This window comes from Electrophorus electricus, chromosome 5 (assembly GCF_041902795.1).
Source record: "Electrophorus electricus isolate QZ-2024a chromosome 5, ASM4190279v1, whole genome shotgun sequence".
NCBI lineage: Eukaryota > Metazoa > Chordata > Actinopteri > Gymnotiformes > Gymnotidae > Electrophorus > Electrophorus electricus.
In genome coordinates, this window is record NC_137501.1 from 9407501 (window position 1) to 9423758 (window position 16258).

At 40.8% G+C, this 16258-nt stretch overlaps 1 protein-coding gene across 1 annotated transcript in view; it reads left to right on the forward strand.

Moving 5' to 3' along the window:
• Nucleotides 1–16258, forward strand: part of cfap299 (cilia and flagella associated protein 299) — a 54399-nt gene that overhangs the window by 32365 nt on the left and 5776 nt on the right. The window contains exon 4 of the mRNA XM_027028634.3: nucleotides 12759–12901. Within this exon, the coding sequence (XP_026884435.1) occupies nucleotides 12759–12901 (143 nt within the window). The remainder of the gene's footprint in view (nucleotides 1–12758; nucleotides 12902–16258) is intronic.

A 16258-nucleotide genomic window follows, 5' to 3' on the forward strand; every position in this document is an offset into this window, starting at 1 on the left:
TTGTAGGATTATAGGTGTATGATCAACCAATTATACCAAACAGGTGCTAATGATCATCAGTTTCACAAATAGGTCGAAACTGTGATTAACTGAAACATAAACAGCTGTGTAGGAGGCTTAAAACTGGGTGAAGAACAGCCAAACTCTGCTACCAAGGTGAGGTTGTGGAAGACAGTTTCATGTCACAGGTCATACACTGTGTCAAGACTCAGCACAGCAACAAGACACAAGGTAGTTATATTGCATCAGCAAGGGCTCCCCCAGACAAAGATTTCAAAGCAGACTTCAAAGATTTCAAAGATGTGCTGTTCAAGCTCTTTTGAAGAAGCACAAAGAAACAGGCAACATTGAGGATGGTAGACGCAGTGGTCGGCCAAGGAAACTTAATGCAGCTGATGAAAAACACATCAATCTTATTTCCCTTTGAAATCAGATGTCCAGCAGTACCATCAGCTCAGAACTGGTAGAAACCAGTGGGACCCCCATCTACTGTCTGGAGAAGACTGGCCAGAAGTGGTCTTCATGGAAGAGTTGCAGCCAAAAAGCCGTACCGCTGACATGGAAACAAGGTGAAGCGAGTCAACTATGCACGAAAACATAGGATCTGGGGTGCAGAAAAATGGCAGCAGGTGCTCTGGACTGATGAGGCAAAATTTGAAATATTTGGCTGTAGCAGAAGGCAGTTTGTTCGCCAAAGAGCTGGAGAACGGTACAATAATGAGTGTCTGAAGGCAACAGTGAAGCATGGAGGTTCTTTGCAAGTTTGGGGCTGCATTTCTGCAAATGGAGTTGGAGATTTGGTCAGGATTAATGGTGTCCTCAATGCTGAGAAATACAGGCAGATACTTATCCATCATGCAATTCCATCAGGGAGGCGCATCGTTGGCCCAAATTTATTCTGCAGCAGGACAATGACCCCAAACATACAGCCAATGTCAATAACAACTATCTTCAGCAAAAAGAAGAACAAGAAGTCTTTGAAATGATGGTATGGCCCCCACAGAGCCCTGATATCAACACCATCCAGTCTGTCTGGGATTACACGAAGAGACAGAAGGATTTGAGGAAACCTAGATCCGCAGAAGATCTGTGGTTAGTTCTCCTGTTCTCCTGTTCGGAACAACCTACCAGCCGAGTTCCTGCAAAAACTGTGTGCAAGTGCACCTAGAAGAATTGATGTTGTTTTGAAGGCAAAGGGTGGTCACACCAAATATTGATTTGATCTAGATTTCTCTTCTTTTTGTTCACTGCATTTTGTTAACTGATGAAAATGAACTATTAACACTTCCATTTTTGAAAGGATTCTTTGTTTACAGCATTTTTTTCATACCTGCCAAAACCTTTGCACAGTACTGTGTGTATAGTTTATTTATATATATATATATATATATATATATATATATATATATATATATATATATATATATATATTGTGTGTGTGTGTGTGTGTGTGTGTGTGTACATCTCTTATGGCCTGGCTGATATAAATTATAAATCTCTGCTTATTGTCACTGGTTAGAGAGCTGCTTTTGGTTGCACCTCCTCTTTTCTCTTTCTCTCTTTATCTGCCTCTCTCTCTTCTTTCTCACTCTCTGGTTGAGAATAATGAAAGGAATGTCAAAGGGAGTCTCCCTCTGCGCAGTCCAGCTGCAGAAAAACCCAAGCTGCACTTCTTTAGATAGAGGCGCACTGTTCTGTAGCCTTTTTTTTAAAAATGATTATTCCCGATGAATAACTGTGTACCACATTTGTTTGCCCCACACTCAATTTAAAACATGCCATTAAAAACAGGAAGGGAGTGCACTCCATAATAAAGTTGCATGTAGCCACCTTTTATGTCCAACCAAGGAATTTGAGAAGCTTGATTTTCACATAAACGTTCCTCATCCATTCAGGATGGATGTTGCGGCTAGTTGTGACCATAGGATGTTGTGTGTTCATAGCAAGTGACTCACTTGTCTCTGCACAGCATTCACAGATGCCTAGGGATGGCTTGCATTGGATTTTCCTACCAACACTGATTTAACTGCCATGGGAGCTAAAATCAGTAAGAATGTCCAAGATTAAAAGATCAGCTTCTTTTTTTTTTCCGCCCAAGCATCGGTCACAACTTCCTCAATGCTGCAATCTTGTCTTACCAAAATGCATGTGTTTCAGCATGCTTAGACCCCGACCACTGCGAGCACTCAATCCCATGGGCCCGTGCCATCCCACGCAAGGTCGTGGCGAGCAGCACCAAATAAAGCTGCGTTAGTTGTGTGAAGCACACAGTGGCCCATGCAAGCCTGCCGGTCTCGATGAAGGGCTGGCCTGGCAAACCCCGGTGCTGCCGTCAGTCCACCACACCTGCACAGGCGAGGATATGCTTTGTGTAGGCTTGCAGTGCACGACTAATCTCCCAGACGAGAGAAGAAGACTGCACTCATCTCTGATCTATCTGCTCTAAAAAGAAACAATTTCTTAAGTGAGCAACTGCAAGAACAAAGAAAGCGTTCTTTACGGTTGAACTCCCAGCTCGGTTCAGTCAGAGGAGGATACAGCGCACTAACGTTTCTGTGTCAAGTCCACATCGGTGATTCCCTCCTGAGTTTGTTTGTTTTTTTTAAAGGATGTTTTGAGTCCATATACACTTGGTGTATACGTGGTTTAAATTATTCATACTGATTCCTCCTATCCTTCAGCTTCTCACACCAAGGTGTATGAATTATAACTCACAAGCTGTCGTGATCTTTTTTTTTTTCTGTTTTAATACCACTGTATTTTTTTTTCTCAGAGTTTGGCATGGAGCAGTTTTGCATGTTTTTTGTCAGCCCTGGTTAACCTCAACTTTGTTTGCTTTACACACTTGTGCAGGTGGTGAGCTTTTCTAATAAAGACAGGGTTTGCTAACAATGCCATTTTGCTTCTCTAGCCAAAGAGAATTCTTCATTAGCTTGCAAAAAGAAACCAGGTTCTCACTGGAAAGCCTGCTTGATTCCGGAAAAGTTGCAATGCCCCGTTATAATAGGATGTGTAACGTTAAACATTGTGGTCTGTGGAGCTTTCACAAACTTTTGACCCTTTGTGAACTGAAATGTAAAGCACAGAGGAAGAACAAGACACGTACATATATGGTAGTGAACCTACAGACATGAATACACATCTTATGACTGTTGTATTTTAGGTATATATGTCTGGCAATCTCCTGTTTCCTCCAAACAGCACTTGATATGACTTCCCAGGCTTGTGCAGGAGTGCACAATGAGTAAAGAACATAAAATGCTATGACATGGGGGAAAACAAGGTGTCTGGCAAAATGGATGAGCCTATAATCCATGTGTATCATTTTTTGGAAAGGTCTCTAGCAGATTCGCAAATATGGATGTCCATTTGTCTCCCAAAGGCTGTGCTACTCTGCACATGCTCAAGATAATCTTCCATTTTCTCTCCCATAGGTGATTTGGAAGCCAGAAGTATGTGGGAAATGGTTGTGGTAGCAGTGTTGGAGGGAGAAGCCATGCCTTGATTGGGTCACGTTGGTGGAGTAAATTTCAAACAGAACTTTTGCTCGACTGATTTCCGTTTTTGCCACCGGTGCCAAACTCCACTACTTAATTTTCTGAAACTGCAATTCTTGATATAATTGAACAATTAGTGTATTCCAAAACATTCCTTTTTCTTTCTCCCAGCTGAAATCACCCTGATGTCTTGCAGCTTTGCAGATTTCATAGCTTAGCATTAAAATTGGTCTCACCCACTGTAAAATTCAACACTGGCCTTCACATCATACTGACTTTTTTGGACAAGTGCCTCAAAAAAAAAAACCCCAAAAAAAAACCCATGAGGGTTTGCATGTTTTCAGTTGACATTTTGGGTTAGATTCAAAAGAGTCCACATGTAGGATGTAAAATGTCAGCTGTATTGTGTTTTTCTCCTCTTTCCTCAGGCTTTTCAACATAAATTAGTTAAAGGTGTAGAGTTTATATTTAAAAATCTTGAGGTGTAAATAGCACGATTATGCATTGGAGGTTCCTACTCAGACATATTTAGAACATTTAATAGGATGAGACAAGGTTGTCCGTTATCTTCAAGCCATCTACAGGTGGCACAATTGTTCTTAGAATCAATTAGCCATTTCATTTTAGTGTGTTCTGATGTCACTTTGGCGTTCCTGTTGGGCATGCAAAAATCTTTTCCTGCTAAGACTGAAATTTTAAATAATTTTAGTTCTGTTTCCGGGTTTAAAATTAATTTGCTCTAAAGTTCTCTAAAGTTGATCAGCTCAAAAAAAGATGAGGTAGGACAGAACATTAATAGGTGGATAATACTTCCTGCCTCAGTTCCATCTCATGTGTCAGTAGGTGAGTAGTGGGCAGTGGTAGCTCAGTGGTTAAGGTACTTGACTAGTAATCAAAAGGTTGCTAGCTCAAGACCTGCCACTCTTGGTCCCCTGAGCAAGGCCCTTAATGTTCAAGTTGTACTTGGTCATAATTGTAAGTTGCTTTGGATAAAAGCATCAGCTAAATGAGTATGTTGCCATGTATAATTTCATTAGTTGAATTCCCTATAGTCTGATTTTAGTGTAAGGTAGACCTTACCAAATACTTACCAACAATTTTGGAATGGAAAATCTCTATGTATGAAATGGCACACATTGCATCAAGACAAATCCGAGGCAGCTGGACCTGCCCAAATAATATTCATTATTGGTCCTTCAATCTGTGTAGACACTGGTTAGATTAAAATTTTAATCTACCATGACAGAAGATAGAACAGGAGAGAGAAACACTAATTAGATTAGACAACATATTTTCAGGTATTTCTGCTAAAAATGTTTAATAAAGTTCATGCTATAAACCTTTAAAGCAGCAAAAAAAGTTTTGGAGGGATAAAAATGAAATGGCATAAGACCTTACCTATATGGCTTGATATAAATTTGCTAACAGGCAATAAACCCTTTCTCCAAAAATTCATGGTCAGAAAAAGGCCCATTAGTTTATCAATTGCAATAATTCTTTGTGTTCTTTTGAAGACCTAGTCTCACTCTATCTGAACATATCTGAACACTCTTTTTTTTATCTTAGGCTACGATGTGCACTGAAATCATAAACCACTCCATGGGGGCCAGAGCTGCAACATTTCCATATAATTAGCTGTACCACAGTGGCTCCGAAAAGAGTAGTGACCTACCTATATAGTAAATTTATGTGAGATTTACCTATAGCTATAACTGCCCAAAATGAATGGGATAGACTTATGGCACAGAGAGGGCAAATGGTAGACCACACACTGACATGGAATAATGTGTTTATAGCCTAATCATCAATTCATTCACACAACAATCTACCACAGAGCATACCTGACACCCACAGTGAAACATCTAATAGGATTAATCTCTTATCTTAACTGTCCTGTCTGTCAGTCTAGGACACTAGAGACCTTTACACACACTGTGTGAGACTGCCCTGAAGTATAGACCTTTTGGAAGAGCTGGTCCAGTCTATTTCTTCTATAACAGACACACTTCCCCATGGACCTGCCCTACATCTGCTTAATGATAATTCAATATTTCCCATCATATAATGGACTCAGAAAATCTGGCTCGCTGCAATAACACCTTGATAATCTGTCTAGATATTCATTGGCTGCACATAGACATCCTGTATCTTGACCTACCTTCTACAAGAATCAACAGTGCTGCTCCTAGAACTTGACATACATGGAATGATGGAATAAAAAAAATGTAATTTCAATGGAGCGACTTTATTGCCAACCGCACTGAAAACACGCTCTGAAGGAGTGCTCGCAGAGCATGATATTATATTAGATATATTTAGATTAGACAGGTGGATACTTTTTTTTTACAAATGTTTTTTATATCTGTGAGTCGTGTAATGTTTTACATTTTTACAGCATTTAGCTGATGCTTTTATTTAAAGAAACTTACAATTATGACTGAACACAACTTGAGCAATTGAGGGTTAAGGTTCTTGCTCAGGGGACCAACAGTGGCAACTTGGCAGTGGTACCACTGAACTATCACTGTCCCAGTTGAACATTATCTGTAGATATCCCAAGTACTCAAGCCTAGAAACAATTAATAATAGACAAACAACAGAATCCCCCATAAGTTTAATGAAGTGTCCCTTCCTCTCACGCAAGAAGCTTAATGACCAGCAACTGACAAGTTTTTTATCTCCAGAAGTCCTAGAATAGAGGATTGAAGAAAGTCAATGATGATAACTAAATGATGTTTATTGTATTTATATTTAATATCACACACCATTTGCACTCCCTGAAGTTTCATCAGCGCGGGCCTGCAGTAGTAGTAGCCCATCACATGACCACGGTAATGCCATTATCCCCTGTGAGTCATTTAACTCCGTTCTCCTCTTATTTATTTAGTTTTATTTCAATCCATGTTATGGGTGTCATGTGATGGGATTGAAGTCACTGCTGGAGTTTCTGATTTGTCATCTAAATTTGAAATTAAAAGAATGAAAAATGGAAAAATTGTTGGGCTAATATAAATTATTTATCTATCTGTAAGTTTAGGAAATCAATATACATTGGGCCAAACGTTCAGGTTTGTTCCTGAGTTAATGCTGGCAAACCACATGGCCGTAGAAAGATTTTAGTATGTAACTGACACATCTTTAAAATCTTTAAACACTTATTGTTCCAGTACCTGCTTTTTTTTGGCAATGTCTCGCCCAGCAACTCCTCAGAATCCAGGTACTATTAGTTGTTTCCTGTGACTGTGAGGAACGTTGGCACAGGAGCAGTACATGCATTTCAATAACAAGAGCATTTCTGCTTGTCATGCCCCAGTGACTAACTCAAGACCAAATGAGCGAAATCATTCCCTATAACAGAAGTAGGGCACTATATAAGTTGTCAGCCATTTTGTAGTGATGTTCTAAATCTCAGCGGTAAATTTGACTATCTATATATAGTATCTAATACACATTGCAAATTGTAGTGTATGGACGGTATGCACTTCATTTTCTAGGGAATTAGTGCAATGCAAAGGTGTCTTATCCAAGAGGAATTGTAACGATATCTGTCAGAGATCTACAAATACTGCAATATGGTAATTATATTTACAAATGCAAATAGAAAATTGCTAGTCAATGTAAACCGACATAAGGTGACATAAGGCATTTTGACATTTTTGTCCATTTATATGATATATTTCTAGCTGTCTAACTAATGTGTTTTACTCACTAATCCTTAAGTTGTCCTATATTGTAAGTTATTAGTTCACAAAAACCTTCTCTTTGTCAAAAGCTTAGCTGTGTCCATAAATCATCGACTGTTGTTAGGCTGCTGACATGTCATGCAATGCAGTGTCCAAAACTACAGCAGTTAATTCCCTATACAGTGAACTAAATCGTTTTTTATATAGGGAATAATGAGGGAATGACCGAACCATTCCCAACGTGACTCAAGAGGCCCCCCCAACACCCCCTCCACCGTCTTCTCCCCCTCCTCTGCTCCCCTTCTCCACAGGCTGAAAAAACAGCAGATGGCCTAGTGGTGTGTACATCCCACAGGACACCCACCACATGGGTCCCCACAACACCCTCCACTTATTGCTCAGGGACAGTGGCCAGAAGGATGAGTATCTATCGTTGTTTGTAGTCACCGAGCAGCAGCGCACCAATTAAACAGGCCATGTCGTTTCCTCCTCATGCTTTTTGTTGTTGTTTTGGTGTTGTTTTTGGGGAGATCCAGGCACTGGGTACAACTTACATGTAATAACACGTTGAGATGGCCTTTTTATAGCACAGCAGATCTCCAGTGACTTTGTTTCTTTACGTTATTTGCACATGGCAGACTGTAGCGCTACTCCATTTATCCCAGCGTACTGTGGTTTTAAGATCTGTAAGCCATGTACAGGTTTTTTATGGGACTGTCTTTGTGTTTTCCTGATTGTGTTGTAAGGCAGAGACATTACCCAGAACTGTTGCAGAAGCAGTCTAAGGAAAATGAAGGTATGGGGATCTTTTTAAACATTCGGGATCAAAAAAAGAGAGAAAGAAAATAGCGTATCATTTCGGATTCTGGGTGCCTTTTAATTTGATGTACGTGGGCTTTCAAAACCACTTATTTTGTGGTTTGGGCTCTGCTGGCGACTTCTGTACAAAACAGAAACGGACGCAATCTTGGTCCTGAGCTGAAGGCCAGACTGATCAACCAGCTCCTGCCGGCTGGGGTACGGCCTCAGCTGCTCAGTCCCATCTCAGACCTCACTGCTGGACATTTGGTCAGTGGATCAGGGGACACCTGCCCTTTGCCCTTTGTTTGTTCTCCTGCTCAAACAGCCAGGCTCCGAATAGAACTATTTCCGACGAACCACACTTTTGCCACCTGCGTCGAATTCGGAGTCTATCGATTACAGGTCATTCCTTTTACCCTCAGTGTCTTTTAGCAAATGTGTTTTCAGGCTATTTGCTCACACAATGTTAAGATGCACTCAATGTATACAGATTTAAACAGCTAACCACCCAGCCTAGCAAGCACTCTATGGGTATGTCCGAGTTGTACTCTTTCCAATGTTTTCCCCTCATGCCAAGTCATCTGCCTTGAGACACACCCTGTGATTATAAGTGAAAGGAAGCAGCATCTTTTGATTATTTTCATCCACACTGCACACATGCAGTCTGTCAAAGCTATTAAAATAAGATGTAAAACACTTAGCTGACAGATTCGATTCGTCTGCCATAGTGGCCCTGGAAGATTCATTGTATTCAGTGCAGATTCCGATAATGGCCGTAAAATACGAGAGGATACTGGCAACGATCTACCGACCAATTAAAGAGCTAAAATCACAGCGCAAGTGAAGAAACTCTGCACCTGTAAATCTAATAAAAGCTACAGTGATTCACAATGGCTCTCTGTTAACCACATTTATCTGATGCAGATTCTGCAGTGTTAAAACACATACAGATTCAGAGTATTAAAAGGAGCAACTCAGACGTACTACCTCATGCTGAAGCAAGTCTCTCATAAGATGTAAAGATCTTAAAGGGAAAGTACAGTAAAAGGAATGAAAAGTCCTCTTCTTCACTAAAATGAATCACATTTATTTAATCAGGAGTCCTCAGAATTAAGCTGTGTAGCTATTGCATAAAACGATTAACATATTTCCTTACTGCAATTTTTAATTTTTAATTTTTGCATAACACAGGCAGTCTGTGTACCAGAGTACTATAGAGGCCCAGTTTGGAAATTGTACATGGGTGGGTGTGTTCTGCTTTACGATGGCAGGGACGAGTGTGCATCTCAAGCTATCCAGGAGAATTTCTGACAAATTGACCTTGTTTTTTTTTTTGTTCTTTTCATTTTTTTTCAATACCATGCATGATAAAAATGAAGGCACCAATATTGATTTGGCAGTTCATTTTTGGAGTCTGTAAGAATTGTGTTTTCCTCGACAGTGGTGAGGAAAAATTCCCTTGGTAGGTTTAAGGAAGAAACCTTGGGAGGACCAAGACTCAAGAAGGAACCCATCCTCCATTGGGCTGCCCAGCTAGTAACCAATCTTTGCTTTAATATGTTGTTTTTAATCCAAGTCGCAATCCAATCCATGTAATCCAAATTCCGCCATTGTGCTGCATGCACACAGTTGTAGACAGGGCTCTATCCTAGCCATCCCAAGCCATTGTAATTTTGGTAGATCCCTTTCCTGACAGAAGCAGCACACCTCTGCACATCTGGCTTTCACCACTGCATCTCTTATACAAGGCCCACTGTGCGAAGTCACTTCCAAGTCAAATAAGCAACCCCCCAAACCACCACCACCAATACGGAACTCCTATAGAGCGACAGGAGCAAGCCGGCCAAAAACAGGACCAGGAGCTCAAACGCTCCTGTCACCCAGGCCATGTTTTCATTACCCCAACAAATTTACACAGTTGTTAGTGATGGCCCAGGATTCCTCCTGAAGCACAACCCACCAATAATAAGCAGAGGCCATCTGACACCCTCAGACACCTGCGCAAGCCTCCCTGACAGTGGTGGATTGTTTCCAGGGTGAGGTGGTGTTTGGTGGTGGTGGAGATGTTGGAGGTGGGGCGGGGGTGTGTGGCAGCTACCAGAAAGCCTGAATGTTCTTGTGAAAGAGGCCACTGCCCATCCTGAACCTCGCCTCGGAGATAAAAATGCGTCAATGGAAAAATCCCATCAGACAAACGCCCCTGATAAAAGCTGTTTGGAAGTCTTCCTTTGCTTGGCTTTTAGCTTCTGAGGGGTGGATGTTTGAGAGTGTTTATTTGGTTTCACGTGAGATTAGACAGAACAGATAAAGTTTTATTCAGACGATCAGTTAGATCCAAGTTGTTTCCCATACTCCTGTTTCATGAGTCTTAAATCACAAATTGAGTCACAAGTTGGATTAACAAAAGTCCAGTACAATTTGCGAGCCGATTAAGCAAAAGTCAAATCAAGTCGTGAGTTTGAGTCACTGACTCGAGTCACCATCTCTACTTTGAGCTTTCTAAGAGCAAATCTGCAAATAACTCAGACAGCTCCATTGGGCCCTCTTTTCCCACTGTGAGTTAATGCTGCAGGTGTTATAAAAAAAAAAAACTGACAACACCTTTAAAAGTTAGCAGTGCAATAACTTTAAATGGTAACAATGATCAGCACGCTTCTGTGCTTTTTTAGGGGGATTGACTCCCTTCCTGGATTCATGTTGCAACATGCTTTGATTTAGCAAACGTGCTTACACCAAGACAGACCAGGACGCATAGCAGTCAGCTCTAACCTTGTGTTGACGTATTTCGCATCGGTGTCCTGTTAAACATTACAGTTCATGTATAAAATATACGCCTACAGTGTGCTCTCCTCAGTAACACCTGTCTATTGGGAGATCTACCTAAAAAAAAGAGAGAACAAAACAAGAGCTTCTCTCGTACCCAGCACCATTTTTCTTAGTTTGTACAGAAAACACCTATGAGATCATATGACTGACCTCAGAATACACATGCCAATGGCATTTGCACTGAAAAAACAAATGTTACACTGGCCACATCTGTAGATACAGAAATCATGACTTGATTTGTAGACCTTGTTTATGCTTTTACCTTCCCCGTATTACACAATTTGTTTTTATTTCAGCATGCTCATCACGATCACTTAAATAAGAGGTGCAGGAATCCTTGAAGTAATTTACACCTGAAAAATAGTCCTGCTCTTAGCTTTACAGTACCTAAGAGAAAGACACTGTCAAAGCCTTCTGCTGGGAAAACACCTGCTCTCCAAAATGCCTTGATGGAGCCAGGCGGTCCCACTGAGCCGCGCTTTTTTACTGCTTTGACTCATGAGTTACGAGGGCGAAGGTAAGCTTTCCACCATGGCGTGGCTGTGGGCTGAAGCGCTTTTGATTCCCTCCCTGCAATCGAAAGACGATCTGTGCGCCTTTGCTCTTCCCACTGTATTTCTTAGCCCCTGCGTGATGATTGCTTTTCAATCCTGACGGCAGCGGGGTGGGGGTGGGGACTCGGGGAGGGGAGCACAGAGCACAGAGGCCGCAGATAAGGTGGACAGCTCGGCCACTGGCCAGCTGCGAACCTGATAGCGTCTGTTTAAAGTGTATAAAGAGGAACACCCTTCCTTTTTAAGTCTGCAGCGCTAGTTATCTTCACTTTTATCCCGCACATGTAAGGGAACCCACATACGGCCAGGGTTCTGACAGAAATACAAATGAGATATCGGTGAATGTAGTGGGGGGGGGGGGGGATGAAATGAAGCACTGGGTTTCGTAGTAGATGTGTGACTCTCTTACTCTGAAGTAAACAGACAAGCCAAAACAAAGCTCCTCTTCACAGCAGATGTTGTCATAAGCTATTCTTTCATCATTGTCATCCAGACAAAATAACCACTGGATGTTCTCTAAACAACTGAATGTGTATTCTACCTTGAATAGCCCTCTGTTGTAATGGTGTTATCTTTGGGATCAGATTGTCTCAAAATGGCTATTTCATGCATTGCTGTCATTTGATCAGTGATTTCTTTTCTCCCTTTAAATTTAAATCTCCCAAGCCAAAGCCTGTTTTTATACTCTTTACCTATTTTCTGTCTTAAATAACATTTGAAAGTGAGTTAGTGGCCATTTGTACTGATTCTGTTCTGACATTTGGTTAATTTCTTTCAAGCAGTACCTTGTAGGCCTGCATATTATGGACAATATTACTATACTGTGACTATATTACTACATATGGTAGTTACAGTGTGCCTTGCAGTATAACGTATCGGAGGCCTCTTGCTATAAGGTTGTTCTTCATTCATTTTACTAAAGTTATTTACATAGATGCATGCGAATGCGTGATTCACCAAAGCACCCACAGAGGTGAACATGATGAACATCTATGATTGATCAAAATGCTCACAGCACATAACAGAACAAAAATGGGATTTGATGGGCTGATTTGCATAACGCATGTATGATAGCTGCGTCTAGATGTCATTAAACCACTTATGCACTTACAATGACTACAACACTACATTACTGATGTATATCTAGCAAGTTCCTCCCGGAGCTTTCCATAATTCCGATGTCGCTCTCAGTTCAAACCCTTACATATGGACAGTCATTCTTTCAACCTTCTTCCCCAGTCTGATTAACTGAATGCCTTGTGTCATACAGTTTCACTGTGGGTGTATTTGTACATCTCTGAAAGCCTAATGCTTTATATCTCTTCTTTGTCATTTCTCAAGATAGCATATTCTGCTCCAGATTATTTATACAGCATGCTCTCCTGTTTTTCTTGCAGTCCATCATTTTCATAAGGGACCAAAATTCTCTTGGACAGGAAATATCTGGGTATATAGACTACTCCCACAGACTCAGATCCGAAGACTTCGAACCGTATTTCAGCGGAAAGAAAAGGTTTTTACCAAAACCCACTGACTTAAGGTAAGCCCTTAATATTGTTACATGCCCAAGAAGTTGGCCAGTAGCTACTGTAAGCCATAGCTTGAGGTTAAGGCTAAGCTGTTTCATTTCTATATTCACATTTGAGAATACTTACAGTATAACTACTCCAGTTTGTGGAAGCACACAACAATGGCCCAGATACAGTAACAGGAATAAAGGATTGGAATTTTAAACTAAATCTACTAATACTTTTTCATATTTTAAACTAAATCTCTTAATACTATATCTGCTAATCCAGTGCAAAGGTTCTGTGAGAAAGCAAATGTTTTTATATCCTGGCAAGGATTCATTTGAACCTTCACACATTCCATATGTACCCAGTGGCAAAACTGATACATTTCAAACATGTGTTTGAAATCCCATGAAAATTGGTGCTCTTGGAAAGAAATGTATATTGTGTGTGTCTGTGTGTGTGTGAGAGAGAGAGAGAGAGAGAGAGAGAGAGAGAGAGAGAGAGAGAGAAAGAGAGAGAGAGCAAATGAGTGAGTAAGGGACAGAGAGCAAATTGGATGCAAGTGCCTGCTTTTTACCAATTTAAATGATTTATTTATTAAAATGATTTTAATTTACCTCAATAATTTACCTTAGGAAATATTACATGTATTATATTAATGTATCTATTGTTACAGGCGATGCAAAATGAAGAGGAAATCTGAGCTTTGTTAGGATTTCTCTTATGTAAGCTGGTGTTCTGGCATTAGGTGGTCTCAAGCCTTATGAACATACTGGACGATATCTACACCTGAGCTACTTTAGAATGCACACATGCTCTAAACAGCGCATCTTAGCATAAGCATGAGAACCTCCATGCCCTCTCTCTGTCTCTCTCCCTCTTCTCTCTCCCCCCATCCTCCTCTCTGCCTCTCTCCTTTTCCAACTTCTCCTCCTCTCTCTCGCTCTCTCTTTCACTCTCTTTCTCTCTCTCTTCCTCTCCCGGGAAAAATAACAGGTCGTGCTTGCGGTTGCCCCTAACACAGAGCAGATGAGTTCTTCCCATGCAGATGCACAACTCCACACCACAGTTGGACTCTGTTCCCCTTGCCATAAGGGGGGGGCATGACCACCATCTGAGGACGTTTTCAGTCCATTACCAGTGCAGGCAAGCATATGTTGTTGAAGGCACAGAAGAAGATAGCAGATAGCACTTAAGAGCATACCAGTGCGTCCTCTTTCTCTTTCTCTCTCTTTTTGATCAATTAATATGAAAACTGGAAATGGGACCTTCTGTGTGGGGCTCATCATGACGGGTTCAGCTATGTGACAGCCTTTTTTTTTAATTGAATGCAACCCTTGCATGTTGTAGAACCATCTAAAAAGTAAATCCATTTTATAAAACTCTATAGTGTAATATATACAGTTCGTGGTTCATTTCCTACCGCCATCTCCTATGTTTATCCCCAAAATGATTATCCAGACAGATGTTTAAATGCATGGCCTCTTTTAGTATATCCAATTTTACCACACTCATTGACATGCACAAATACTGCTGAGTGTGTTTGTCTATTTTTTTGTGTGTGTGTGTGTGTGTGTGTGTGTGTGTGTGTGTGTGTGTGTGTGTGTGTGTGTGTGTGGCCATGTTTGTCTGTCATGGGTGTACAGCCATGCACGTGCAGACAAAAACTGGATGTCCTGAACAGAACCATGCCACGAACCCCTGCAGTGCAATAGTTGCATTAATGTATTATTACATTTCTTATTTCTTATTAAATTTATTATTACATTTGAGGAGAACTGATTTCAGGTTTAAAGATAAAGGATAAAGGTCCAGGTTACAAGGCCGCATCCTTCACAGTCTGTGACATCTTGGAATTGTATGACAATTTCCTGGTAGAGTTGTGGAGGGGTGGAGGAAAAAAGGCATCATTGTGTTCCGTGTGGGCCAAGAGCCACACATGGAGAACACATTTATCAGAAACCTCTACTGATTAACTGCCTAATGAGAGAACAAACAAAGCTGGCAGAGTCTGGGTTTAATCTGGGTTAATCCTGTCATAGACTTAGTGTCTCACCAAGTGAATCTGTACAGCAGAAAAAGCAACCACCTCCACCTGAGTGTTTACCTTCTTGCAGGTTTTTTTTTCCCTCCAACCCAAATTTATCACACCACTCCGTACCTGATCAAAGACCTTTGAAGACAAATGGTGCATCAAGTGAGGTGGACTGGGGTTAGGGCAAAACTGTGGAGGTGATATTTTATGACTGACTGACTGATTGAACTCAAGCAAGCAAAAAAATAGCATACCTTTCAAATGCCAGATTACTTGCCAGGTTAGGCCTATGTTTGGTAACAAAATGGTCTGAAGGTTGTCTCTTTGACACTTGCATGAGATCACTATGGTTATACAGTTTATATGCTGTGCTAGTGCAGTATTTTGTTGATTTATAGTAGCTGGCTGGCACCATTAGCTTTGAGTTAATAACATCAGCAGTTCTTAACCATGCAACGTGCTAAGAGACAGCACTTCTAACAGCCTGATACCTGGTCTAATGCCATGCTGCAGGATGGACAGCCATAAAAAAACAGTTTTACACATTATTTTCATAGTTTTATATCAAAATACACAGTATATTTTAAGTTGATATCAGTTAGCAGCAATTACAGAAAGTGCTTGGTGTGTTAAATACGTCTAAAACATTTAACAGATAGCTTGAGCTTATAAAGCTTGTTTTTATGAAGCCTGATTCTATATGATTCATTTTATACAGGAAAATTGAACATAATCGCAGCGTAGATAAGTGTGTAACTTGTGCTAAAAATCCACCCAGCACACAAGCCCAACCCACAAAGGAAAAGTGCCATATGGAATAAAGACAACTAATGTTATTTTATTAGTCCTCTTAAAATAGGTGTTTTATGTACATTTTAGGTAAATTTTAATAAACACACAGAGCCTTGCACCATGTGATTTGACATCACTAAATTAATCCCACTGAAAGTTCGGAAACCACAGAAAAGTAGGAAAATATCGTGTCTAGTAGGATGTTTCTCCTTTTTCAAAAATCAAAAATCAAAAATCTGGAGAACAGCTGAACTTTCTCCCAAACCTTTTAATATAGTATAGTAACCATGGAGCACAAATATTCTGAGACATACCCCCCCCCCCCCCCCCCCCCCCCATGTATTGGCAAGTCTCATGGTAAGGACATAGGTCTAGTATTCACAGCTGAGTTTCCACAGAATTCTGCTTTTCACACGTTTGCGCGGCGGCGTGGGTGTGGTGCCATCTCCATGCTCCGTGTTAAGCATTTTCATGTTGCTGGGTGACATCTCTTCAGGGATGAAGAGAGGCTGCAAGTGCCAGTGAATGTGTCCAAATCTCACATATGTGTTGCATC